This window comes from Haliotis asinina, chromosome 15, assembly GCF_037392515.1.
Source record: "Haliotis asinina isolate JCU_RB_2024 chromosome 15, JCU_Hal_asi_v2, whole genome shotgun sequence".
Lineage (NCBI taxonomy): Eukaryota > Metazoa > Mollusca > Gastropoda > Lepetellida > Haliotidae > Haliotis > Haliotis asinina.
This window is the reverse complement of record NC_090294.1, coordinates 47,126,882-47,154,786: the sequence shown is the minus strand read 5'-3', so window position 1 is coordinate 47,154,786 and position 27,905 is coordinate 47,126,882. Positions and strand designations below refer to the sequence as shown.

Below are 27,905 nucleotides of genomic sequence, written 5' to 3'. Positions count from 1 at the left end.
TACTTGTATGTTGCCATATTCACATATATTGCTGCATATACCCTTATATTGTATTAGCCTTATGTTGCTGCATATAGCATGTTGCTTCACATACTATGTTGTTGCATACTCCAATGTAGCTGCATATACTACTATGTTGCTGCATATACTACTATGTTGTTGCATATACTCCAGTGTAGTTGTATATACTCCAGTGTTGCTGCATATACTCCAGTGTTGCTGCATATACTCCAGTGTTGCTGTATATACTCCTATATTCTGGCACAGAGATGTACCTGTGCCCTCAGTTCATATGCCCTCATTTTCTCCATCTCTCTTCTTGCAAATGTTCTTGCATATGACCAATTCTCTGGGATACACTGACGAATGCTCCAATATATATCTCAGTGTTCTGTACAGCTGCTCTTACATTCCAGAAATAATGACAAACATATGATTTAATTGTTTATTAATACTACTGCTGCTGAGCAGACAGTAGAGAATAAATAAAGCTTATTCTGTATCACAGAACATGGACACCAGGTGTTAGATACTTGACACATGATTATGATTAGATCTACAGCATGATTGTTGTACACATAGCAATCAACAACATAATGCATGAGGTGATAGGCGTAATGCTTCAGGACACAACCAATTATCTAGTGACAAGGACATGTTAAGGCGATTCTCGGATTGGGTTTAGGGCTGCAATGATTCACCCAGACTTCAGTTTGAATCGATTTTTGATATCGGACCCTTGATTCAATTTTGATTCAATTCTTCATACAAATAAAAACATCTCTGTGTTCAAGTGGGTTGCCTCTACAGCATGAAATCCATTGTCATCTTGACGACAATAATTCTTATTGGGTAAATAGCTCCACATCATGAAAGCCGACATTGTATTTCTATCACGTTTTACCTAATTTCAGTGCTCTAAACTAGTTGGAGTCAAAATAACATTCTTGCTGTGTGGAAATAAATCAATTAGATAATTCAAATATCGAATCGAAATACAGATAATGGTTATCGAAAATCAAACCTGAGGGGTCAGATTCGACTTTTCAACTGAATCACTGCAGCCCTAATTGGGTTAACTCACCTATTTCTAAAATTGTACATTTTCTAAATCATTGACATTATAGGATCAACTGTAAACAAGCTAGAAAAACAAATTTCATAATTTACTTCTACAATCACTATCCATTTATCTGAAAGTAAACTGTACAGAGAATAAATAGCTAACTTGAATATGGCGTTTCAGGACAATTTTTCAAACCTAAACTACCAGTACACTAGCAACTATGTTTATGAAAATGAGCCCTGAAACCATCTACGTACACCATCACAGTCTTTGTGTAGGCACTTAAATAAATATCAACAGAAAATAGAAGAATTCAGATGTTCAGATGTTCACTAGATTCCAGCATTGCTTTAATTTTAGCACAAACTGGAACTTGAAATACAGACAAATTCCCTAATAATTTATAATTGCAAATAATATCTGATTTCAATGATTACATTTTGGGAACGCTTTTCAAATACTGAGTAAACTTTACTGTTACTATTCTGTTGATTTAAACCCCTCCCTAAAAAGCACTTTTAGAAAAGCAGTTTGAATGTCCTTGTCATATGTACACATTAAACATCTACCTTCCTGTAAGTCTTGACCATCATCACATGATCGTCAGTCACTAGGAGTTTAAAATCTCAAACAACATGATAGGATGATAAAAACCAACACCACATATGCCCTATTATTGCCCTGAATGAAAGAACTTGAAGCCAAATCGTTGCCCTAATCACATACCAGTCCCCAAGGAATGGGTTTAACCCTCTGGATTCCATATTGTCCAAAATCAAATGCTAAGGCCTGATCCACAAAATATTAGTAACATGTCCTTTGTAAGCCTATGTATAGTGTTACAATAGGTCGTAACATTCAGGGGTCGAAATACCTGCTTGCCTGCCTGCCTGCCTGCCTACCTGGCTGCCTGCCAGCAATGGGTTATTTTCAAATTCCACACAAACCAGATTGCCAAATTCACCTTCCCAATGGTCCGATGAAAACTTCATGTATATGAAGATATTTTATGGGCAGGTAAGGTCAGGGCTGTCAAGTTTTACTTCAAACCAGTCCTATATAACATATGTTACATCTGACCACTTTCTACATGGCATTGTGTAATCACAGCCCTGTAGTCTGGCTGATATTTTTCGGAGGTTCACACTCTGTAACATTACAGACACTTTGTGGATCAGGACGCAAGACTCTGTGGCTTTGTCCAACACTCTCATAAACAAGTCAGTATAAGAACTAAATTTCACAATTATTTTGTTTAATTTGTTTTGAATGATTTGTGTTTAACGCCAACTCTCAGCAAATTTTCAGCTATATGATGTTGATCTGTAAGTAACTGAGTCTGGACCATCCAGAGATCAACATCATGAACATCAATTTATGGATATAATGATGTGTCAACCAAGTCAGCAAGTCTGACCACCCAATCCTTTTAGTTGCATGGGCCTAGATTTTCGAGGCTCTCTCAGCGCTAAGACAGTCACAAGTCTATGTTAATGTATGACACTTATTACTGTGTCAGCCCTTAGAGAGCTCCGAAAACCTAGACCCTGGGTATAATATAATAAGCAAGCAGAGTTCCACACCACTTTGAACTTGGACCTGGTTACATCACAGTGTATCAGGTTGGTGAGGTATGAGAACCCATAGTGATGCAAGTCACAGATGTTTTACCATTACCATTAAAGCCCTCAAACACAGACATGGTGCAAACCAAGAAATACAATCAAGGCAAACTGGGATTTGAAACCCAAAGGTTTTAGGCATGCCAAACTAACATATCCAAAAGTATTGTGGTCCTTTGAAACTAGGTCCTCTGAACCTGCTACTGTTTGAAACTTAGTATCACTGACAGAATGAATTGATGATGTAACCCAGTCCATCAGACTCACTATTTTGCTATTAGTTCAAAGAAAGGGCATACACAGAAAAAAGGGCATACACAGAAAAAAGGGCATATACAGAAAAAAAGGCATATACAGAAAAAGAGCATATACAGAAAAAAGGGCATATACAGAAAAAAGGGCATATACAGAAAAAAGGGCATATACAGAAAAAAGGCATATACAGAAAAAAAGGCAACAAAAAGAATGAGAATAGCATTCTGAATCTTTTTCACCTTTAATTTCCTTTGTGTTATAACAACTTATGTCCTTTTGAAAAGACATTGATGAGAATGGGTTGATAACAAGATAATGATATATAGAGATGTCAACATGATATATAGAGATGTCAACATGATATATAGAGATGTCAACATGATACATATCACATGAAGCTTATAACATGGTTTGTTCTGCGAGACTACCTATATCTACTGTTTGTGTTTGTTGCTGTGAAGTCGACCAGGTTTGTGCACAGGTCTAGCGCCACATACATCCACCGTGAGTTGAAAGCCAGGGAGTAGACTGGGCTGCTGCACACTCCGGTGTAGTACACCTGTACAACAAACACATGGGTTAGTGACAGAGTTGGCTTTAAACATCTCTGATTTCAATATTTCAGATTATCGAAAGTGGAACTTTGATATGTTGTCCAGTTAGGAGAAACCCATGAGTGTGGTGATGAACCAAGGATCATAATTTGAGAAGCTCTAGGATTTGAACCCATGAGCAGCAGATCCTGACATGACAAGGGAGACAACTCTGCACAAAATACTGCAGAATCTTAGGCTAGTAGGTGCTTGTCCCCAAGGAAACACCATTCTCCAATGAGCAATATCTCCCGAGTAAGATACCAGTAATGTTCTTTAAAGGGTGTCATAGTCATCTGTTCCATTTTCATTCTAGTTTCAGACATTTTCTAGACAAACATTACCCTTTTCTTCTGTGGCAAGATATGAGATAATGGCTGAGGAATGAACTAACTGACGCAGGTTGACAGGTTAGTAAAACTATAATGCTGACAGGTTTATTTGGGACCCTTCCTGGCCTGAACATGGGACGCATCTAGGATCAGTTCACGTATACTGCCTCTACTGCACCCTCAAATTGTTCTGTAGCTCTGTAGTTGCTTAGCACTTCAATCTGAAATATTCTGGCTGTTCAGTTTCAGTTCAGCTTGTAAATACTCATGTCTTAGAAAAAAACATTAAAAAATATATTGATCTAAGAAGCACATTCACAACCGATCAGGAACCATGACAATGAATTAAACCCAGCTGCTAAGCCCCCTCTTTTACAGCTGGGCATCTATTCCAATCTAATGAGTGAGCATATTATCAGTTTTGTGACCCTGTCAAGCCTCTCCTTTCGCTGTCATATTCTAAGCCAGACTGTCACAACAATGCAGTACACACCAGTCTGTGTAGCCCCTCCTACTAACCTGCAATGCCTTGGTGCTACGTTTGTCCCATCGCCGTGTCATGCCATGTCGAGCTGTGCCTGTTATGATTGTGTTCTCGTCGTCAGTGGCCAGACAGTACAGCGCTGAATCAAATGGCTCCACCCATGTCGAGACACTGAATACACATTTAGTAAATTACTTATCTATTGAATGGAACAACATATATCATTTTTGTGACAGTCTTGTTGAAGTGCTGAAGAAATTTTGCAAAAGGAAGGGAGAGAAGGGGGAAAGAAAGCCTGAAGTGACACAGATCTCAAATGTATACCTTACCAACATGAGAGCACAAGAGAAAGAAAAGGAAAGACAAGGGAAAGATAGGAAAGAAAGAACATATGAAAAAGACGTAAAACAAAATGTAGAAGGGAGAAAATGTAAAGTGAAGGAAAGAAGCAAAGAGACTGGAGAGAGAAGGATGACATGTGAAAGAGAGCACATGTGAGAGAGAGGACGACATGAGAGAGGATGACGTGAGAGAGAGAAAGATGACATGTGAGAGGGAGAGGATGACATGTGAGAGGACATGTGAGAGAGAGAAGGACGACATGGGAGAGAGAGGACATGGGAGAGAGAGAGGATGACATGGGAGAGAGGACAACATGGGAGAGAGGACGACATGGAAAGAGAGAGGACAACATGTGAAAGAGGACGACATGGGAGAGAGAAGGATGACATGGGAGAGAGAGAAGGATGACATGGGAGAGAGAAGATGACATGTGAGAGAGAGAAGGACAACGTGAGAGAGGATGACGTGACAGAGAGGACGACATGGGAGAGAGAGGACAACATGGGAGAGAGAGAGGGATGACATGAAAGAGGATGACATGTGAGAGAGAGAGAAGGGCGACATGGGAGAGAGAGAGGACGACATGGGAGAGAGAAGACAACATGGGAGAGAGAGGACATGTGAGAGAGAAGGACGCCATGGGAGAGAGAGAGGATGACGTGAGAGAGAGTAAGACATGGGAGAGAGAGATGACGACATGGGAGAGAGAGAGAGAGAAGAAAGGAAAGAGACATTACCATGTGTGAGTTCTCAGATCCCAGAGACGGAGGGAGGTGTCATGGCCGCAGGTCAGTAATGTGTAGGGAGATTCAAACTTCATGTCAAGCACCCCCGCCCCTCTCTTGTGGTCACTTCCCAGTTGGCTGACAACTTCACCACTGTAACATCATCATCATCATCATCATCACCATTACAATAAACAACATCATCATCACCACCATTATAATAAACAACTTCATCATCATCACCAACATCATCATAATCATTTCTGTCACCATCACCAGAATTATCATGATTAACTTTATCACAACCACCACAATCATCATCATCATCATCATCATCATCATCATCTTAAAGGTCACACTGACACTGAATCCAGTGTCAGTCTGCACGCGAAGTCATGCTACGTGACCATAGGTACCTTACATTAGCCATGGGAACAAAACTGAAAACTGAAGGATAAGCAGTCTATAAAAATCTGTCTGCATCAATTTCTTATCATCAGTGTAATTGGAATGGAAGTGATGAACAGCTCTTTAGAAAACACTGCTGAGCAAACATGACCACTGGCAAATTTGTAGTTTATCTTTTACACCTAAGAACACTTCTACAGTCCACAAAATATTTCACTTACTTATTTTAGGAAACTTTCTAAACTTAAAAATACAGACCTTCATACATCAGAATGTGGGTACATGACTAAGGGCCAGAAACCTGTTACTGAACACCACTGGTCTAACAAAGTGATAAGTCATACCTGTTGAGATCCCATATCGTGACCGGAGGCACTCCACCACAACCTGATGATCCTGATGCAATCAAACTGCAACAAATATTGAAGCTCTGTTAGTTAGAGACCACCTCCATAGTGTAGTGGCTACAGCGTTCTTCCACAGGTTCGATCCCTTGTGGCATTAATGAGTACAAGAACTGGTCGGCTCGGAGCCAAGACAGTGAGTGGGGTAATCATGCTTTACTTGGGCATGATATCATAGTGAGCTAGCTCTATAAAGCCAGCTTAAGTCTGGGCAAGTACAAGCAGCCATACATACACACATACACATTGTCATATGAGCAAAACATTCTTCATGTTCTTAAGTGCGACTTTAACATGTGTGCTTTGTCAGAACAACTTGGCTACAAATGTGCAGTCTACATTATTACCCTGATGCTTCTTGAATAACGCCACACTCAGCAATATCCCAGCTATATGGCAGCAGTCTGTAAATAATTAAGTCTGACCTGACAATCCAGTGACCAACTTCCAAATATGCCACACAAAGATGCATAACATGTATCAGAGGTAACTAATTTCTGATATTTTCCACCTGGGGTTTTTTATGTCAAATGAATGTCGAAGACTCAAATGTGTCACAGATCCCATGTCAAAGACTCAAATGTGTCACAGACCCCATGTCAAAGACTCAAATGTGTCACAGATCTCATGTGAAAAATCTACATTCTACCATTCATCCATTTGCTTTATGATCACTGATGAATATGACATCTCAGGTAGATACCTCACACAAAAAAACCCATAAATATGAACATGTTGAATAAATTGATGTCTCACAAATGAATCCATAAAAATATGGTGGCCAATAAACAATGCTAAAGAGCTCAATTCCAAGTAATTTCCAAGTAAGTAAAGTAGATATCGATTCTATAGTGAGATGAATTCAAATTTCAAAACATTTCTTCTCATCTACAAAATGTAGATCAGTAATCATTAGATGACATCACTGTGCTGTGATTGTGCGCTGTCAATGAAATAAGTCATCAGTTTTCCACAGGATGGGTATGACAGGATTGGTATGACAGGGTGGGTATGACAGGATGGGTATGACAGGGTGTGTATGACAGGATGGACTGCCAATGCCCTCACAACATACCTCCCATGAGATGAAACAGCTAAAGACCAGACTCGAGCTCCGACGTCTAGCGTTTTCCTCAATCGGCTGTAGTTGTCATCTTGCTGCATGGCGGTCACCTATATACAGTCACACGAATCACAATGTGTCTCTAAAATTCCAATAGAGAGACCTGTTTGTTGTTTAACACCACACACAGAAATATTCCAGCAAAATGACCTATGACATATACAACAGTGACTGAGTGAGTATGATTTTACCATACTCTGTGGCAATATTCAAGTAACATCATGGCAGCGGACACCAGAAATGGGCTTCACACACTGTACCCATAGATGGAATAGAACCCCAGTCCTCGACGTGATGAGCGGACTCCTTAACCATTAAGCTGCCCTACTTAAATAATTGAGCTTGAACCAGACTGTCCAAAGACTGACGTCATGAGCATCAATCTACATCAGTGATATGATGACCCACTTGGCATTATGCTGCAATATATTTTTTCCCCAAAACATAGGCCTTGAAGTTAGGTAAAAATATTAATGTGAGCAGGATGCTGGACACAGCAGAGCTCCAGATAAGTTGTGTATTTGTGTAAAATACTCTATAGAAAAGTTGAAATACAAAAGAAAAATATATGTCAGTCTATGAAAAAATAACACTAAACATTTTGTTAATGCTCTGTCAAAATAACAATACATTTTTACCCATTACATCACACTGATTCAAGCCAGTCGAACTTAAAGATTTTCCATCTCTAAATAATCACAATTAAAAAATCTCTGAAGAATTCTAAAGTAGAGTTGTGATGATATGCCTATGCCACGATACGATACGTATCATGATACTCGTAGTCCGATACATACGATACAATACACATCATGATATTTTGTCTTTGTATACAGAAAAATAAAACTACTGGAAATAATGTGCTGTTATGTTATCATTTCAGGGAAGGTATTCTTTTCCCAAGAAAAATAAAACTCGTCATCATGAAAGACATTTTATTAAAAATGTTTAGCATGTGTCAGTAAAGTAGTGTTTTCCCAAAACAGTGGAACAGCAGGGATCAACATTGGCACAACTGGCTTTTTTGCACAGATAACAAAATAAATTTGTGAAAATTATCTCAGTCGGAGCATGTCCATGGCCACAAAAATCTAAATAGAAGGGGAGACAGTGTTTTCGTAGACTGCTAAGTATGTAAGTATCGTGTTGAATCGATACATGACAATCGTATCGATATATCGTATCGTGCAGCTCTTGAATCGCGATAACTTGCGTATCGATTAATCGTCACAACTCTATTCTAAAGGCAACTGAAAATATGCAACAGAGACAGAATACCAATTGTGATTTGTTAACCCTTCACTGATTGACCCATCTATAAATAACAACCAATCAAATAGCTTCTTTCTGTAACCAAATTGAAAATGGTGGGCAAATGTCCTAAGCTTCAACATGCCCAAAATAAAATGGAAGTGAAACAACACAATGGGAACAATCCTTACTAAATAAGTGAAGGCATGGCTGTTATATCATTAAAAGGGCACTGATGTGGAGCAATTTCCATGGACTGGTTGTTCCTTTTGTTATTGTTTGTCTCCGGTGAGTACCCGGATGATATCCCAGAATTCGTGACTGGTTCGTGACTTCTGATGTGCAGCCATATGCGCAGTTGAGAGTTTAATTAAAGACAGATCAACTAAGGTGAAGTCATTTTTACTTCACTACAAATGTATTATGAAAACAAACGAAAGACTTTGAAGGTTTGCTAGTGGTAGAAATGGTTAAAAATATTAGGACGGAAAAGTAACGAAGCCAATGTATGTCTTTATTTTTGGTCACGTAACCCTAATTAGTTTATTGTCATATTTGTATGATTTTGAAAATTAATAAAAGAACACATGGTCTGATTATACTTATAGTCAATTTTTAACATGACTGTAACACTTTAAACATTGTATTGCTTGCCAATGTGGATCCTATTTCACACATGCGCGATCTAGTGTGTGTTTTCTGTCATATAGATTCTGCTGAATGCTACAACAAATAAACTAAAGCAAAATGCAAATAATGAATGTAAAACAGACAAATGTAATAGCAACAATGTCAGGCTACTACCTTGTTCAGGAATGTATCCATCAATATCCACATAAAAGAATGATATTCCATTCATCTGCAGCTGGTAAATAATCCTGCTCTATGTCGTGTGTCTTACAACAGTCTAATCTGCGAAAAAGTGACACATCGTTTCACATCTTTCACACTGGTGAAAACGTGATAAACCTCTCATTGGTCACCCAAGATGGCACACCTGGCAACTAACTGTATGATGTCGCCATTCTAAGTAATTTAGTTAACCTATAGCTGGGCCTACCCTCAAAACTATCTAAATATAAAGCTTTGCAATCTTTCAGACTTATATGACACAAACAGCTGTAGACATCATATTTTCACATGACGTGATTAAACATTGAGGTAAAACACACAAAAATAGGATCAAATTGGATCAGTCACTATACCATTCAGGCATCAGAAAAAAACTACACTGCTGGGATATTTTGTTACAATCAGACAAGGAATACCATGGATAGTTTTAAATAATGGCATATGATGGGCATCGGGCCTCCTGACTGTTAAGGGTGAAGAAATTCTGCTAATGTGGACAGGGACACAGTCCCCGTGTCCGTCACGGTCGAGGGAGCGGGTGCTGCCAAATTTGCAGCGTGGTTTCGTAATTGGACCACTGGCTAGAAATATTATTCGCTCTGGATCAGTGCCCCTTTAAATAGCCATCTTGGCATCTTGTATTACACCAAAACGGAAAGCAGACTAGGGCACATAATACTGCTTACAGCAGATGGGTAATGAGTGAGTGCTTAAGTGAGTTGTAGCTTATAGTGACAGCCACAGTATTTAAGCCATATCATGATTTAAAATGATTATAAATTCATAATAAATGCACAAATCCTAAAAACCAGTCAACAAAGGACAGTAATGCACGTAGTATATCACACTAATATATCTCTAAAAAAGGACTTCAAATCAGGACAATACAATATAAAAAATGCTGAGGATCCCCATTTTAAGGACCATGGTGACATATAGTACTCTACCTGCATGGACCCTAAATGGATTTATACCACCCCTTCAGCCATTTACAATTGTACTGATATTTAGCCATAATGAAACAACAAATATTCCATGATTAAAAAGGTGTGTAGATATAAACTGACTTTGAAAGCTTTGGGACTACACACGGGTAGAGCTGCGGACTCTAAAAAGATGGTGGGTATCTATAACTATACATACCCACTTGAAATCGGAAATACCCACTTAGTTTCAAAAGTGTGGGTATCACACGAACATGGTCAAAAGCTTATCTGGAGCTCTGGATACAGTAGTAAATATGGCCTGCCTAATAACATTTAAGAAATATATGCTATGTGACATGATCATGAGTTACCTACCTTGACAGTTGCATCCCTGGATCCTGACACTACCAATGACTCGATGATGTCGACACACTGTGCATCACTGGAGTGGAGTTTGTAGTTGAATAACTGACAGCCGGAAGACGTCTCCCAACCCATGACTGTACCATCCCTGGGTTGACAGAGAAATATAGTCAAAGGGAGATAACTCTAAATGAACTAAAAACAGCCTCTAATATGATCCGTCAGTTTGTCATATAACACAGTTCATCATGTTTCACACCAATCTAGAAAGGTAAATTTGCATTGATGCAGCATTTTCTTTTGTAATATCATCATTATCATGATGGGTGAAACACTGAAATGTCACCTGAATTAGACCACTTACTTAAATTTTGTTGTTGTTTACAACTAAGCTCAGCAAATAATTATTGTAATTGGATGAAACACACTAGTGGTTGAAATCAATCACACCATTTGTCATGGAATACTATCAACCAGCAGTCTTCTTTCATGTGTGTTGGCTTAGGCAACAAAATCTAGCTAAACTGGGTAGAATCATGGATAATGTGACAAGAACCCACTGAAATCTGAAGATATAAGCCCTACCTGCATCCACAGACTGTGAGATTATTCTTGTTAACAAAGCGACACACATCTTCTTTAGGTCCACGTAGATGGCGCTGTGAATTCTCTCGGAGGTGACCATTCTTCAGGACATGATACTGCTTGATACAGTTCTTAGAAGAAACCCAGAGCTGTGAGTCAGCATACTGTAACCAAGGCAACAACCTGCAAATACAATGACATTGTGTTACCATGGTTACATTGGTCAACATTACCACAATAAGAATTAAGGTAGTGTCTAGTGAAAAAGGCAAGTGAGACAGGTAATTGTTGCATAATACCCAGTGTTCAAGATGAGTGTCAGACCCTAGGACAAATCCAGCAGACTTGCCGACCATCTAATGGAAGTCTACAACCTGTTGGCCCCTTTGTCCGACTGTATGTTTCAGAATAACTGCAGATGAAGTATGTGACTTGTCACACTTGTTTGCTGTATATAAAATTTACATTTGTAAATAATTTCAATGCCAATTGTAAGAAATGTTATGTCAGAAATGTGTGTTTAATTTTTATTCTATGGGTCCTGTGAATTTTTTGTCAACATGACCCACAATACTTCAGCTACAAGATGGTCTACAGCTGAAGATCTGCTCTAAGGATGATGTAAAGCCCTAAATCAAATTCAAATGTCACTCACAATTCCTATACCTGTAGCATTTTCAGAAAACTCCTATTCTGAACAAAAAATATTTCCTCTTTCCAATATGATTGACTGACTTGGTCACAAATCATTGATGAATGCAGTTATTGAAACTGTCTGCTTTCAAGCTTAGTATGGAGGAATATAGTAAACATTACGTCAAAGGTTCTCAGAGTTCGCAGCTAGTCCTGCTGGAAGAAGACCAATTTATTTCATTTTTTGGTGAGTTTTTGTCAGTTCCTATTTATAGCAAATTTGAAGCATTGAGACCTAGTATAGAGTGATTGCCCTCAGATGACACTAGTCAATGAGGTCGATCGTTTTTATTTGTGCTTCAGACAATTAATTTCCGAACTTGTGTTGGTTTCAAGCCTGAAATTGCTGTTAAAAAATCAATTTAGAAAAACAGTGGTCAACGACATGACCACACTCTAAAGCTATCCGAGCATAATGATATACAGTCACGGTCTCCTTATACATTGAGCTTTAAGGTTTTCAGGGTATTTGCCCTGAAATCCATTCAGATTTCCATCAGGAGTCCTTGTCAAAATAGGTCACCAACAAGCAAGGTCATGCAGATTCACTGAGTGACATTCTCTTCCCAAAGAGGTTACTCTTGTCATATCTTCCTACGTAATCTCTGTTCTAATGTAGCAATATTTCCTTTTTCTTGTAAAATCACCAAGTGGACTAAAGTCACAACATGAAGTATCTCCTATCTATCTATCCGATCACGTGTTACATCGACTTAGATCCAGTATGGCAGCAGTTAGCTGATCAACATGCAAAGGATAGATTTGGTATTTCATGTTTAACTGAAAAGCAGAAACTAGCACATTACAGAGTGCAGGAATCAATTGCCAAGATGTTTTTATAGACACTTAAGACATTTAATGGCTAGCTTGTCCATTATCAACTACAGACATGGGGACACCACTGATATAGCTAGATAAAATATTTGTGCATAGTACTGGAGAAGAGGTTCCAGTTTTCCCCGAAGCATACAGAAATTACTGACACTTTGCGAATGATCACTTTTGAAAATGTCGCTGACTGCACCACTAAATCTGATTGCAACCAATCATGAACCTAGAACACTTGCACGATGAAATTTGAACAGAGTTAACATAAGAAGATAGTACAGGAGTAACCTCTGTTGGAAGTGAGTGAGTGAATTTTAACTCACTTTTGGCATTATTCCAGGATTATCACTGTGCAGACACCAGAAATAGGCTCCACACACTGCACCCATGTGGGAAATCAAACCTAGGTCTTAGGCATGACAAGCCAACACCTTAACCACTTGGCTACCCAACTGCCGTACTCAGACTCAGACTTAAACACAGTGTTTTGGTTGATTAAGAATCACTGTGACTCGTTAAACAATCAGTATATGTATAATAGTAGTCTGTAGATCATTAAGTCTAGACAATACAAACCAGTGATTGAAAGTATGAGCGAGAACCCATGCAATCAGCCAGTTAGGGCATGACCTATCCCTATTGCATTTGGCCCTTGGGAACTTCATTGATAGTGACCTATTCCTTATTGGTGTCAATAATGAATCAGCACATCTTGATGACAAGCTTTGATTAGTTACCTGACTGAATTCTTTATCAGTGTCACTTCTCGAAACTTTCCATTTGCCCAGTTTTGGGCAACTCTGCACTTGTTTTTCAGGGAATCACAACCGCTGAAAAACATTTGATAAACATAAATATTCAGGTGCTTGATGATTACATGTGTTGTTACCATGGTGATACAATAGTGTGAGTCAAAGGGAAGGTATGTCAACAGTTTTAAGTGTTATCATATATAAAAAGAATCTGCAAAGTGATCTAAAAGACAACTTAAAGGCTTGTCTCTTCTTACTTCATAATAAGTAAAAATGTTTGAATGTAGGAGAAATGTCTGGTCACATACGATAACCCTAAATCATGTGGTGTGGTCATATGAACAGAAATTCTCTCGAACAAGCGGAGGAGGGACAAGTAGGCTCAGTGGTTATAAGGTAATGTTTACAAAAAGTGCTTCAGCATGTTGATGTCCTGGCTCTGAAATTGCTTAATTTAGCGTAACATTCTTCTTGTACTAAGAACCTTGGCACTTAGGGACTGTTCATAATATATGGCTGGGGGGATGATAATGTTTTTTATGGAGTTGCATATATAATGTGAATGACACAGCTCCAGGCAGCCCTCCAGCGCAGCCCCCTACCCCCCAACACACACACCAGGAGAACAAGTACCTTCCCAGAACAAAATGGGTGACTGGGTGACACCAATAACATCTCTCCTTGCCACATTATGAACGATCCCTAAGTACCCTGGTATACTTAGAAAAATAGCAAGGAGGTAGCATTATAAACTCATATTCTATGTGTAACGTCAAATAGATATCATTTTATTGGTGTTTAAAGTTGTGAACTAAAGCGTTATAAGTTGAATATTGTTGTCATGTTATCATGGTAACGTTTTCCTGGCGATTTCAACGTCGTGATGCCGTGTTCCTTACCGATCCTTGATGATGTTATGTCGTTTGCTGTATCGCAACCAAATGCAGTCTGACGACGCAAGGGTCCTCAGATACTTGCATGTTTGACATATTCTGCCTAATGACAGGACGTCTAGGTAGGACAGAATGAGATAAATCACATCATCAGGTAGGTCTGTCAACGTAAGATTTGACCACCCGACAACCATAGTCTTCGTTCGTTCTGCAGTTCTCTTCATTATATTCGCTTGTGCGCGTGCTTAAGCAGAGAGTATATTCAAAGGAATAAAACTGGACAATTTTCAGATCTGATCTGTTCATTTTAGTTCTATTTTTAGAAATATTTCGAAACATAAGTTAAAATGTTGAAAGACGTTCCGCCATTTTCACCTTGTTTACGTCATGTGACATGAATAGCTAATGCTATTTGGTTCCGACATATAACATAATGTTTACAAATACATGACGACATTTCTTTCGTATTGTCATTGTATGATTTATTTTTAAATCTAATGAATAATGAATAATTGTCTAAGCTGCCAAGGTAAGGATGTCGTCTGTGAGAAGACAACATGTCCATGCACATGCACTGTGTAGCCACATGTAAACACAATGGTGCTGTTTAAAATTATTTATTAGCTCGATCGGTCGGTTAAGACGAGTCTGCCTTAATATGAATGCTTAAAATGACAAAAACGATCACATATCACACTTAAGATGAAACACCATGCAAAGACTCGGATGATTTTCTATGTTCATGCCTTATACCTGACGAATGCAACAGAAATTTGATGCAGTCAAGTTTTCACTGTCAGAAGTTTTACAGATAGTATGCTTGGCCTGGCATTGCCAAAAAACATTTGTTTATCGTAAAAGCAAAAACGTCTTTCTTTGTTGATTATATTGTTTCATACATACATGTATGTCCCATATATATTACTCTGCCAGAAAATAAGTTTAATGTAGCTAGTAATGGTATTTTTCACCGATAACATAATGTCGTTCTAGTGTTTTGAAAGTGAGCGAAGTCACATGACAGGTTATCCGTGCCAGTGGTGTCAATCGGAATGCTTACAAAACAAACACCTCGCCGATTTAAAGGGTATGTACACGAAAAGTTGGTCTTATTTCGTGAACGGATTTCAGTATTGATAACAAATTCCATACCGACAACTGCCAATATGTACGTTTGTTTTGATTTCTCATTAACTGATATCCAATGTGATTTGTACTAAATTGTAGGCTACATGCTGATGCATGATGACAGTAGCTAAGTCCTTGATAATCGGCTTAATTCTTGTCATGAGACAGTTTAGGGTAGGGGAGGGACGTTATGATGAGCTTGGAATATTTATATAGCTTATCAAAAATTCGTCTTCCATATTTTCATCACAAACAGCGAGGTCAGCAAGTGGTTGATTACGCAACGAATGAGGATTAGGCCCGACTGCTTAAGTTTGATGCTGATTTTCGGTCCTATTTGTAAAGAAAAGGTTGTAATAGTACTTTAATTTCAAAACCTATGAGTGGTCGACGTGGATTTGTGTGACCATTGACTTCTAAACCGATATGCATTATGCAATGTTCAGTGAAACAAGGTGCCAGGATATTGACTTAGGAGTAGGACCAACCATTATTTAAAGTATGAATGTAATTAAAACTTGCCACACGTTAAATATATACATACAACAGTTATATCTGAAATTTACATTGTACATTATCATTATTCAAAATAAATACCAGTGGAGAAAAATGTACCAAATGCTCAGAAACGTTTAGGAGATAAATGGACCATGTTTTGAAATTAGATTGGTAGAAAGCAGAGATCACCCACATACGACCGAAACTATTGTTTTGTGTGCCGCAGTAGTCAGTGATTTGTGTAAATGTGACTACATTTGGATCCCTTGAAAATTGTTTTAATCATTTGTGACTGGATTGCGACCAAGCTTTATTTAAAGTGTAAGAACATGGATCACCTGCGGTGACAGTCTTGCAGCAAAGCTGGCAGAAAGCAGACTTTGGATATTTCAGTTTTTCACATGTACATTTTGAATGGTGAAATGGAATATGAGAGAGTATGACTCGTAATAATTTGGTGTTTCACCAGACTGTTACTGTGTGAGCTTCCATGTAAGTGTGTCAAAGGTGTGACGCCAGTTCATTAGAAAGTGCTTCAAACTCACTGAAAAGCTCATGTGGTGTAAATCATTCCTAACAGAAGCAAATATACCCCTTGCCAGGTAGGCAGATCTTACAAACTTTTTGTTGTAAATGTTTTATAAATAGGAATGTATTTTTACAAGACTTTCTAGTAAGTTAGATATTGTTTGTTTATGGTTGTTTCTGCACACTTCAGTGATGTTCCAATATTCGTATAATAAAAGGTTATGTGATAGGTTCTCTAATAATTGTGGAGGAAAAAATCATATACATGTAATTGTACTTTTCTATTTATAATTTTTTCATATAATTACTATTAACATTTGTTGTGTTTCTATTATGTATGTTGTAGTGTGATATGTTCCCTAATAATTGTGGAGGAAAAAATCGAATAATTGTAATAATTATTGAGTTTTAATAAATGTTTCATTCAGTTATTATTAACATTTTTATTACTTCTGTTGTGTTGATATTAGCCATGTCGGTGGTCAAGCTGAAGTAGTGCTGCAGTATTGTACATGCACACTGTGAATCAGTCATAAAAACAAACACATTTCAATCCAACTTGATAGCATCAAATTTCATTGATTGTCCAAGCAAATTCAAGTTTTTCACAGCCATGTGTCCTTGTTGTTGTGTTACAGCTGTGTTATTGTGTCATGGGGTTACAGTTTTGTTACTGTGTTACAGTCATGTGTAATTTTTTTGTGTTCCAGTTATGTGTCTATGTTATTGTGTTACAATTATGTGTCAGTTCTTGTGTTACAGCTATGTCTGTGATTGTTTTACAGCTGTCTTTGTTACAATTATGTGTCTGTTGCTATGTTACAGCTGAGTTAAGGTGTTACAGTCGTGCAACTGTGTTACAGCTATGTACCTATTATTTTGTTACAGCTGTTATTGTGACAGGTAAGTGTCTGTTATAGTGTTACAGCTATATCTGTCATACAGCTGTGTGTCTGTTATTGTTACAGCTATGTCTTTTATTGGGTTACAGATATATGCTATTATGTTACAGCCATGTGTCTGTTATTATGTTACAGCTATGTGTCTGTTATTGTGTTACAACTACATCTGTTATTGAATTACAGCTCTGTATGTGTCAGTGTGTCAAAGATTTGTGTCTATGTTATTGTGTTACAGCCATGGGAAGACCACGATGCTGTCATCATGAACATATCCCAGATTCCCTTCAATGTGTCGCTGCCTCTGCTGGGGGTTGGGGTGATGACCCTTCTCCTCTCTCTCCTCTTCTGTTGTTACATGTGGAAGTAGGTACACATTCCCTCTAACATGTCCATACAGGGCTCGATTTAATAAAGAGATCTTAACCTACTTGCATCAGATGCAATCTGAGATAAAAACCTAGTTGCACCAAACAAATTCCAGATGCACTGCTTTTATTGGAATATGTAATGAAAGAAATATGAGTCTGAATTATTTAAATGTTCTATTCAAAAGTTTACCTACTAAAAAAATGACTTGCACCTGGTACAAGTTAGACTAATAACTGGTCACCTTTAAGGTCACATGCAACCAAAAAATCCAACGTGATTAAAACACATGTATCAATTGTTCATGATATAAGAAATGCATCAGTGGTTGTGAAAATACAAATAAATAAAATTATAAGCGTATAATCGCAAATCAAAACTGCAGTAGTTTGTACATGGGTTTACCTCGCTTGAAACGAAGCAGCCGTGATACCGAACCCAGTCAGGGCCGGTAGGTGTGCACTCATGTGTAACAATGCCTTGTCATTGGCCACTGGTTCATTTGCTGATACGCTTAGCCGGCTCTTTCTTTATGACTTATAAGCCCAATAGGTGTTAATTTCAAATTGCAAATGGTCAGTAATTGAAGTTGTGCACTGCATATTATCATTAGCAGACAGACAGGCAGACATATGGTTGTCAATAAACTAGATGTTGAGTTTTCTCTGTGACAAAGTCTGCTTATTGCAATCAAGATGTTTTTTATGTAACGAGTAGATTATTTACTTGTTTATGTACACAACCAAGATAAGACTATTGCCCATGACCTCATACTCCGGGCAGGCATACTGTTTCAAGCTCCCCGAACCTACTCACTGCACATGCGTTATAAGCACAGCAAAGCATAGCTAGGGGAAAACTAGTGAATTGTTTGAATTCTGATTTTGCGGGCTTTTTTTCAGCGCATTTGTTTTTCAACTTTATAGGTTGTATTAGCATTTTTGATGATTTGTTTCAGTGAGTGCATACTGAAAGGTATCAGAATCTGCAAAGTTGTGTTTTACGTTGCATGTAACCTTTAAGGTAATCCCCTGGCATAAAGGTTATTACCAACCACCGTGTCACGCCTGCTTCCTCTTGTTTTTGTCATTACTTGAAACAGTATGTACAAAGAAAGAATCTTTCACTCTGAATAATATTCATTCATTACGATGAGTAAATTCTGTCCACCCAGTAGATAATATATGTTATAATATAATTGATAATATTGTCAATATTTTATGTTATTAACCCTTGTCAGCTCAGCCTCACCCTCGAGTAATGTTTGTCTTTTTCTTCTTTCTCTTTTATTTATGCTAAGGTACCAAGAAAATGAGAGATTTGCTGCACGAGAATGTTTCATTCGCAAGGCTTGTGCACCATAAAGCCTTCATGATCTGCAATTCGAGCAAAAATATGCACAGAAAAAATTGTTTGTTAATGTTCAACACCATGTGTTTAAAAACTACTACTCAGTGTATTAACTTTGTTGAAAATTGTGTGTTTGGAATTTTTCAAATGATATATTAGTTTTTTCACCCTTGTGGGTACTATATAGCGTATGTCTGCCGGATTCTTAAACAATATAACAGTCAGGAATTTATTTGCTTTTCATAAACTGTTATTTAGAAGATAAAGCGACCAGTATAGGACGTGTTGGGCTCACTTCTGGTCAAAGTAAGCCAGACTATCTATTCTCGAAAAGTGCGTAGTCCTACTAAGTTCTTAATCACATTCTTACGGCCATGGCTAAGATCAAAGTTAAGAATTCTTAGGGCTACAAGTGTTTCGAAAATAAAGACCCTAGTTACTTTGACTCTGTTGTGTATTAGGGCTGTGTATTGGCACATTGATTATGTTGCAGTGTATTGCGATTCAGGTAACTGTATTGTGAAACATGTGATAGAATGGAAACTTAGGTATTTGAAAGCATGTGACACTAATTGTGAATGTCAGTTCTATTTTCAACATTATAGTGAGTGAGTAAGTTTGGTTTTACGCCGCTTTTAGCAAAATATTCCAGTGGTATCACGACAGGGGACACCAGAAAATGGGCCTCACACATTGTACCCATGTGGGGAATCGAACCCGGATCTTCGATGTGACGAGCGATCGATTTAACCACTAGGTTACCACACTGCCCCTTCAACATTATAAGTCCCTGAATACCCAGCATATACAGACTGTATGTTACATAAAGCATCTGTGGAAGGTTTTATATTTAAACTGTAAAGATGATCACGAAAACTTAATCATCTGTGTTCTTTACCCAAAATACCGGTTCTCAGAAAACATATCATTATACATATTGTTTGATATAGAAATACAGTAGCAAGGTCTATGGCTGTGTACAGGGTATGAAACTGTCCAAAATTTCAGCCAGACCACATGTCTAAATTTTAATCTGATTGTCGGGTAAATGAATTGAGAATCTGGCAGTCCATGTTGAAAATATCCTGTCCCAGTCAGTCAGTCAGTCAGTCAGGCAGGTATTTCTGTCATTGTATAACGGTAATAGCGTGCTGTCCTATTATGTATGGTGGTAAGTGCCCTGTGTAATTGTTACGCTTCCTTGCACTTTCTACAGCAAAGTTACTATATTCTGACATCTCAGCATCATTCATGTTGAGCCAGGCAACTGTAATGTGACAACCTGATTTATGTTCACAGACTGAGACGGGATGGAAGGAGAGCCCGAGGGTACAGAAATGTGAGTCGTTCAAATAAAAGTCTTTTCAGAAATAAATCTACTTTTATTGTGTTCAATCAAGGTTTTGATCAGTTCTAGACTTGTAATGGGCTAGAATAACACATGGACTTTTCCCAACAAACAAGGAGACATGGTCATCAATATCCCCCTCCACAGTCTTCTGTTTCCTTTTTGGTTCCTGTTTTAAACTCCATCAAAGCATTCATGACCAGAAAACATGTGGTTTCCCAATATACAATGGTTTCTGAGTAAGTCTGTCCCCATTGGGCATACTGTACACAAAGTCAAAAAATGCATGACAGGCCATAACTCTGTACCAAACTGTAACACGGTTTCTGTTTTTGAACTCCATCAAGGCATATATGTCTTGAAAACACATACCAAAATTGGTTTCCCTTAGAGCTTGGAAAGGTAATCCAGATACCCAGGACGGAGGGGTTATGAGTTGGACCCGGGTGCCCGTCTCAATACCCAGACCCATTGTGATCAAGTGACTAGTAGTTTAAACAATGTAAGATGTTGTTCTTTCATGATTAGAACAATGATCTTGATATCATCATTACAGAGTTGATACTTGGTACTATTTGTTTCTCAAAATGTGAAAATTTTATATACCAATATTTTCTGATATTTTCTTTGCAGATTCGAACAACGAAGGTGAAAAAGAAAGGTGAAACTGAGGTAACATAGTGCATGTTTTCTTTTGACTGCAGTGTTATGATTTTTATGTATTTAAATCATATATATATGATGTATAATATTGCTTTTATACAGGACAGAAATGCAATATGGCACCAGACAGATAATTTGGGCATGCTTTTGTGAAAATAAGCATGTTTATACCTTTTTCAGTAGCCAGTAATGTCAATACATTAAATACATTGGTTAATAAATCAGTAAACATCATGTAAGCCTTTCAGCATTAGAGTTGGATTTCCTGAACAAATGAGTGCAAGAATAAGTCAGTTTTATTCTTGCAGAGTATACCCCTATCCCCGACAAACAGACAGACAGACCCAAGGTTACACTGGGCTAGCCGAGACTATAGCCCAGCCTAGTACTGTAAATGACTTCGCCTTTGAAATTTCCTGATTGAGTGACTTTGGGATGTATATTTCTGTCCATTAGAAAGAGATCTTGTTCAAATTAATGTGTAGTATTTTAGCCAATAATGTGAACAAAGTTTATCATACCCTGGTCAGCTGCTATACTATGGTCAGTTTTTGAGAATGAAATTATGTAAATAGTAAAACCTTATTTTAGGCCAGACCAATTTTGTTTTCTTGTTTTACAGAATTTTGTATTCCGAAAACCTAAAGGCAGGTGGGAAAAAGAGTAAGAATAAAATTTCCAATCAAAGTAATCTTCTTTCTAACTACTCCAAGTATTTTACTTTGGGCAATTTATGAATTGAATATAGGTAAAAAAAACAACCTAAAAACAACATTAGGATTTAATTTTTTGAGTGGGTAAAATTAAGTTTGTTTTTTTTTCTTATTCTTGAAAATATACGGCAGGCAGATCTCTGAAACAAAAAATAAAATTGGTCAGGCCTTACAGCATTATGAAAGAAACAAGTTTGAGTTTTACAGAGTTTTATTGTGATCTATCTGTTGAGAAAGTGTTGAAAGAGAAGTTGTGATAGCATAAGTCTTATAAATATAAAGTTTCTGTTCAAAATCTGTCTGTTTACCTCCAAAAGACATATTTCTGAAAAGAAAACACCGTATTTCTAGAATGTGTCAACAAATTAGCTTTGCAACAAACACTTGCTACACTTTGTGCTTGAATATGGAATTGCTTCTGCAATGATATTAGTGGCAAGAGTTGAGAGTAAAGGGAAATAACTCCAGCAACATCATGGTACTGAGGTTGGTGATGTCAATGAGGTTTTTAGTTGTATATTTTCAGCACTTACAAAACCGAAATTTATGGGGAAAAAATCATAGAACCAACCCCAAAATATGCCTCAAACCCCTTGCTGTGAGACCATTATTTTCTGTTTCAGACATGTGCTGTTTGTCTGGAGGAGTTCAAGTACAAGGAAACACTGGCCATTTGTCCTTGTAAACACAGGTTCCATCAAAAGTGAGTTATCTGATTATTTTCATAATGAATCTTACCTTCTAATAGTATTCCATAATAGTGTGGGTGAAGGCCTGAAGCAATGCAGGCCATAACTGTTGTCCACTTTGATGAAGGCCAGAACAAGGGTGAGATGCAGGCAATCCTAATCAGTAAAGGGGTATTTTCAACAATAATTTACTGTGAAGACTGTATGGGATAATGTAGCTGGTTGCAGTGATGTCGTTCAATCTGCTAGATGATGACCAGTGTTCTGTGTACAGGAAGCCACGCGCACATCAGATTGAAGACTGTAACTAAAAGGTGCATCTGCATGAATTTGGCCTGTCTTTTAGCAACAAATCAATGTACTCTATGACAAAGGGTTGCTGGTCTGATACGGCTTTGAGGACTCGTACAGATGAAGCCTTCCAGGACACGCCATCCAACACTTTGATCAGTGCTTATGTCCACTTCTTTACTCATCGTCCGAGTCGCAGATGCCTGTCCCGTTGGTTCAGTCTAAATTGAGGGTTGTGAGGGATTCTTATAACCATCATGGTTTGTTGATCACTCTCCATGCTTCATCAGTCGTAAATCAATCCCTCCATCAACTTTGTCAATTCTAGCCATCCCTGACATCTGATCCTCTGCATCAGTTCTGTTAGGAGTTTAAATAATGGCCTGCCTCTTGAAACCCATCACACAAACTCAGGCTGCTACTCTACACCTACAACTATTTCTTTGTCTGGTCGACAGATAGATAATCTGTGATCCAAGATTTGATCTGTTTCTGCACATCGATGATCTACAATCCAAGATTCAGTCCATATATGCAGGTCGATGATCTAAATTCCAAGATTCGGTCCATTTCTCCAGATCATTAATCTACGATGCAAGATTCATCTACCATCACATTTCTATCAGTACCTTCAGTCAACAGATTCGAACGTTTGATTGGTTACATTTGGTCAGCCATTATTAGACACATACCATGCATCAACTTCCAGTGACTACATAGGACAATACAGTGGGGGTGTTTTTAGGTGAGGCTGGAAACTTTGCTTCCAGTATACATCACTACATGGTTGAATAACAACGGAAAAAGCATAACATGATACATGTTATAAATATTCAATTTATAGTTCAAGTTTTCATTATTCTACACTTCTTAGTTTTTAATCAAACCTGAAAGATAAATGCATTTGGACACTGAATATGCAGTTTTATATATGTTTTTATTAACCAATACATATTTTGTTTTTTTCACATCTTCAGATGTCTGACCCAGTGGTTGCAGCACAGAAATATCTGCCCCATGTGTAAAGCTAAAGTTCAGAACAGCCCAGGGGAGACAACTAGCTTGATAGATGGCGCAACACCCTTGTGAAACCAGTCAAGCCTCCATTTTGAAAGTGCTAAGTGCTATATTCTACAGACATTTGTAGAAAACTGACGTGAAAACCTGTACACCATATGTTATAAATAATGATATATCTTCCACAATAATCCATTATGTCATGCTTGGATATATGCTTGGATATATCCCAGTTGCTGTGCAGATTATCATTATTGAAGAAGTCCTTGCCCACATGACTTCATCATTTAAAATGATGGAATACAGAATCATACCCAGTACCCAAAATGGATGGCAGGCAAATGCCTTTTCCTGAAACAAAAACCGCTAGGTCATGTAACAGTGTATTATGAGTTTTTGTCAAGGTCTGTTTCTGTATTCTGAAAAGTGAAGGGATGTGTCTCTGCAGTACCTGTGCTGACGATGGTCCTATCAGCGTAGATTCGAGAACAGAACTTCATGTACGTTCACTATTTACCTGGGAAGGAAAATATTCAGCTTTACAAGGAATGACAATGTGAACATGAAAACACAACTGCCTGAGCAACAACCACAGTGGCAGAGGCTCTTGCTGGTCTAACATGGATGATTTCTGTGATTTTAAAGGTGCTAAATGTGAATGTGTACTTGCTGTGGAGTGCTAGATGTATCAAGTACAGTGTTTATGCATGGATTTAAGTTAAATTCAGAGAAATTTTACATTATTTTAATTTGTAGGTATTTATTGCGAGTGAAGGATGTGTAAGTATCCAAAGGGCAACTCTGGTTTTAGAAAAATAATGTATAAAAGTTATGAACCTCAATTGATCATACTGGCAAACAAGGACAAGTTACGCACGGTATGAGTGCCACCCATTGATGATTGCTATTGTGAGCATAGTAGCTACACTGACCATGTAAAAGACTTTTGAGCAAGGCATGTGCAGGAATCAGTTTCATCGTCATGCACTGCACATGCTCTCCCTTTCACAAATCAAATGGGTTTGCTCCACCTACTTCTCATGAACACATTCTCTGAGTTGGTTCAACTTATCCTTGTTTGCCAGTAAGGATTTGTGGTATTGCTGAGTCAAGGAGTTGTAGAAATATTCCTTGCATATTAAATATGAACTAAAGAGCTATGTCCTTGTCTAGGTGCATGGACTTTTCTTCCAAAGAAAATAAACAATTACCAAAACTTCCAGGTCGCAAATTCATTCATTCATTTATACTTCTTTTTTCCCTCATTCATGGAATATTTGTAGAAAACACTCTGTAACACCTTTTGTTTTTATATGGAGAGAGCTGATGTTTCTGTTTGAAAAAAGTGATTCCCTTTTTTGTCTTCTTTGAATGGCAATATAGAAAATGAGAAGTGCAATGTGGACAAACTTAATAGATAACAGCTTTTATTTAGTGAGCGCGATGTTTTGATAAGATTTTTGTATCATTGTCAAGCATCTGTATTGAAGCATAGCACTCACGAAGTAAAAAGTTTTTGTCAATAATGTTTGTCAATGTACTCTTTTTTCACTTTGAAAGAAGAACTCTAAGAGGATGCACTGAGTATGGACTTCTAACCTTGTACCTTAGCTGGACGTAAAACAAGGACTTTTATGAAAGAAAGAAGTGAACACAGTGATTAATTTTAGGGAAAGTAATGTGATGTGATGGGGATGCAAGATGAAGTAATGACTTATTATGGCTCAGTTAAAAATGCATCCTCAATAATATTGATTATTTTTTATACACAAATTCACTGAAGATGACTAGTTTTGTACCACACACAGAGCACTTAGAATAACATGTTTTTCAAAGTGGTTGTTGACTTATATTTATGACATGCCATCCAAGACCTGTCTCTAGCGGAGTCTTGTAATATTGCAAAACCTTGTTATTCCGGATGTACCTTGCATGTACAATCATCTGTACAAATGTCTGTTTTTGGAAATCTTTGTCATACAGTACTGTCCCTAGTATATAATAGACGTTCTTGAAGTCATGATCTGGATTGCAGGGAGTCCATTTTAACAAGGCCCACATAAGCAAGGTTTCTGCTCAGGAGTTGTGAGACTCCGTTAATGACTTTTACATATGTTGTGTGTATTAGTTATAATTGTGTGTCTGTTACTATTTATTTGTTAAAAACCCATGTTAAACGTGAAGACACTGTCCAGATTCCTTGGCAAATGAAGTGTTCTAATTCGATTTGTTGTAAATTTTCACTTGTGTTTACAATGGGTGAAATAATACATCAATCACTATGTTATAAAACACATTGTTTTAGCTGGAACTGTTGAAAGGCTGATATGAGTGCAAGTCCATTTGCAGGTATCGCTCAAAGAAAATACATCTTGTTCATGTATCCATATGTGTATAGCCCTCTAGTAACCAACACTAATTTTAGTAATTCAATGTTTAGTAGAAACATTATTTGGTACACATTTTTTCAAACAAAGACAGAGATGTGTCGATTTCTACTGTTTGCTCAAATTTTTACGATATTTTGTCTGTATCACCTAAGGTACGATGGATATTTGCGTTTAGACATGTCATGTGTCAAGTGTGAACCATATTGGAACTTAGCATCAAATCACAAGCACCTATTCAACAACATAATAAAACATTGGCAAAAGATTAATTTGGTTTTTACCTGCATCATTTGTTGAGGAATCAACAGAAACATTTTCACTCAAGTAACCTTGTGCAGCATGAAAAAATTATCCAGTGAGTTATTGGATGAATGCAAACTGTAAATTTACTTGAAGTGATAAAAATGTATTTTGAAATTCATGTGTAGTTTGCAACTTCCTTGACTTCAATAGTTTGGCTGGACGGTATCCATCTAAACGAATTAGAACAAAAGCAGAGAAGAGCTTTGTATAGATCTTCTGACGCTTTCAAGACTGTCTTTATGGTACATACGTTCTGCACATTTTCCTTTGCCATTTCCAGAGGAATGTCTTAGACTTTTGCTTACAAGAGGGAAACCATATTCTCTGGAAAATTTCTCTTCCTCTGAGGTACAATGAGGCCCATTCTCTGAGATCATCACCTGTGGAATCTCATCTCTTGCGAAGATGCTCTTCAAACTATTTATCCTTTCTTTGAAGGTAGTGGAGAAGAGATTTCCATGAACCTTGAATAGTATTCTACTACAAACACATACTAAGATTTTCTGAACTCAACATTCTGAAGCTACCTTTTCCCAAGGCCAGGCAGGGAGCTCTAATGCAATCAGAGGTTCTGAAGTGTTGGGTTTTTTCTTGATACAAACATGGCACTTGAACCCAACTGTTAACTGTTTACTTTCTCAAGGATGTCAATCTCACACACTTTGGGAATGACGTCTTTCTCCGTAGAGAAGTTAATCATTGTACTATGTTACGTCACCTTGGTAGGGCCAGTGGTGTTCATCAGTGCCTTTGATCTGCTGTTTCTCTAGTCAGCCTTCTGCACAGTTTCTTGAGATTTCTCTGTACACCTCATCTTTTTGTTGGTCTCTCCCTTGTTTCCTATCTGAACCTGGGAATGCCGCTGTGATTTGATTGATGTAATCTTCAGCGTCTTGCTCCAGTGCTATGTCTGATGCTTTTGTGAGTCCATTGGAGCTCAGGAATATGCTGGATGGTCAGGAATGCTCTGAGGTTCTGCCAGGTTCTTGATAGCAGACACCTTTTCCTGGCATGCTTGTATCCTACTTCTGGCATCATGTTGTATCACTATTTATATCCTAATTATGTAAAAATTAGGAAGAACAAGCCGATGTGAGCTGAGCCATTTCTATTATGTTCTTCTGTAGTTCAACAACAGTTATTACCCTTGGCATCTATGATATTGAATACTGCTAAAGATTGATACAACTACAATCTTTGGATATGTGACCCTGATATTCTT

General features: G+C 37.8%; 2 protein-coding genes across 2 annotated transcripts; one reads left to right on the top strand and one right to left on the bottom strand.

Annotated features, from left to right (window-relative positions):
• Positions 1-431: 431 nt before the first annotated feature.
• On the bottom strand, positions 432-14,881 carry LOC137265909 (F-box/WD repeat-containing protein 4-like). The gene is made up of 9 exons (XM_067801385.1): positions 14,504-14,881; positions 13,590-13,682; positions 11,332-11,514; positions 10,759-10,894; positions 7,307-7,404; positions 6,172-6,237; positions 5,432-5,572; positions 4,388-4,523; positions 432-3,502 (listed from the first exon to the last, which is right to left on the bottom strand). The coding sequence occupies exons 1-9, from the start codon at positions 14,719-14,721 to the stop codon at positions 3,368-3,370; spliced, it is 1,206 nt and encodes a 401-aa protein (XP_067657486.1). The 5' UTR covers positions 14,722-14,881; the 3' UTR covers positions 432-3,367.
• A 625-nt stretch (positions 14,882-15,506) lies between these two features.
• Positions 15,507-26,649, top strand: LOC137265844 (RING finger protein 24-like). The gene is made up of 6 exons (XM_067801305.1): positions 15,507-15,584; positions 17,789-17,916; positions 20,569-20,608; positions 21,251-21,289; positions 22,617-22,696; positions 23,951-26,649. The coding sequence occupies exons 2-6, from the start codon at positions 17,816-17,818 to the stop codon at positions 24,060-24,062; spliced, it is 372 nt and encodes a 123-aa protein (XP_067657406.1). The 5' UTR covers positions 15,507-15,584; positions 17,789-17,815; the 3' UTR covers positions 24,063-26,649.
• Positions 26,650-27,905: the final 1,256 nt, after the last annotated feature.

Coding starts and splice junctions, on each gene's coding strand:
- LOC137265909 (XM_067801385.1), bottom strand. CDS start 14,721: ATGAAGAGAACTGCAGAACGAACGAAGACTATGGTTGTCGGGTGGTCA. Junction 10,895..11,331: donor CTCACAGTCTGTGGATGCAG/GTAGGGCTTATA, acceptor CTGTCAACCCAG/GGATGGTACAGTCATGGGTT. Junction 6,238..7,306: donor GCTGTTTCATCTCATGGGAG/GTATGTTGTGAG, acceptor TATTTGTTGCAG/TTTGATTGCATCAGGATCAT.
- LOC137265844 (XM_067801305.1), top strand. CDS start 17,816: ATGAACATATCCCAGATTCCCTTCAATGTGTCGCTGCCTCTGCTGGGG. Junction 17,917..20,568: donor TTCTGTTGTTACATGTGGAA/GTAGGTACACAT, acceptor TTATGTTCACAG/ACTGAGACGGGATGGAAGGA. Junction 21,290..22,616: donor AAAAGAAAGGTGAAACTGAG/GTAACATAGTGC, acceptor TTTCTGTTTCAG/ACATGTGCTGTTTGTCTGGA.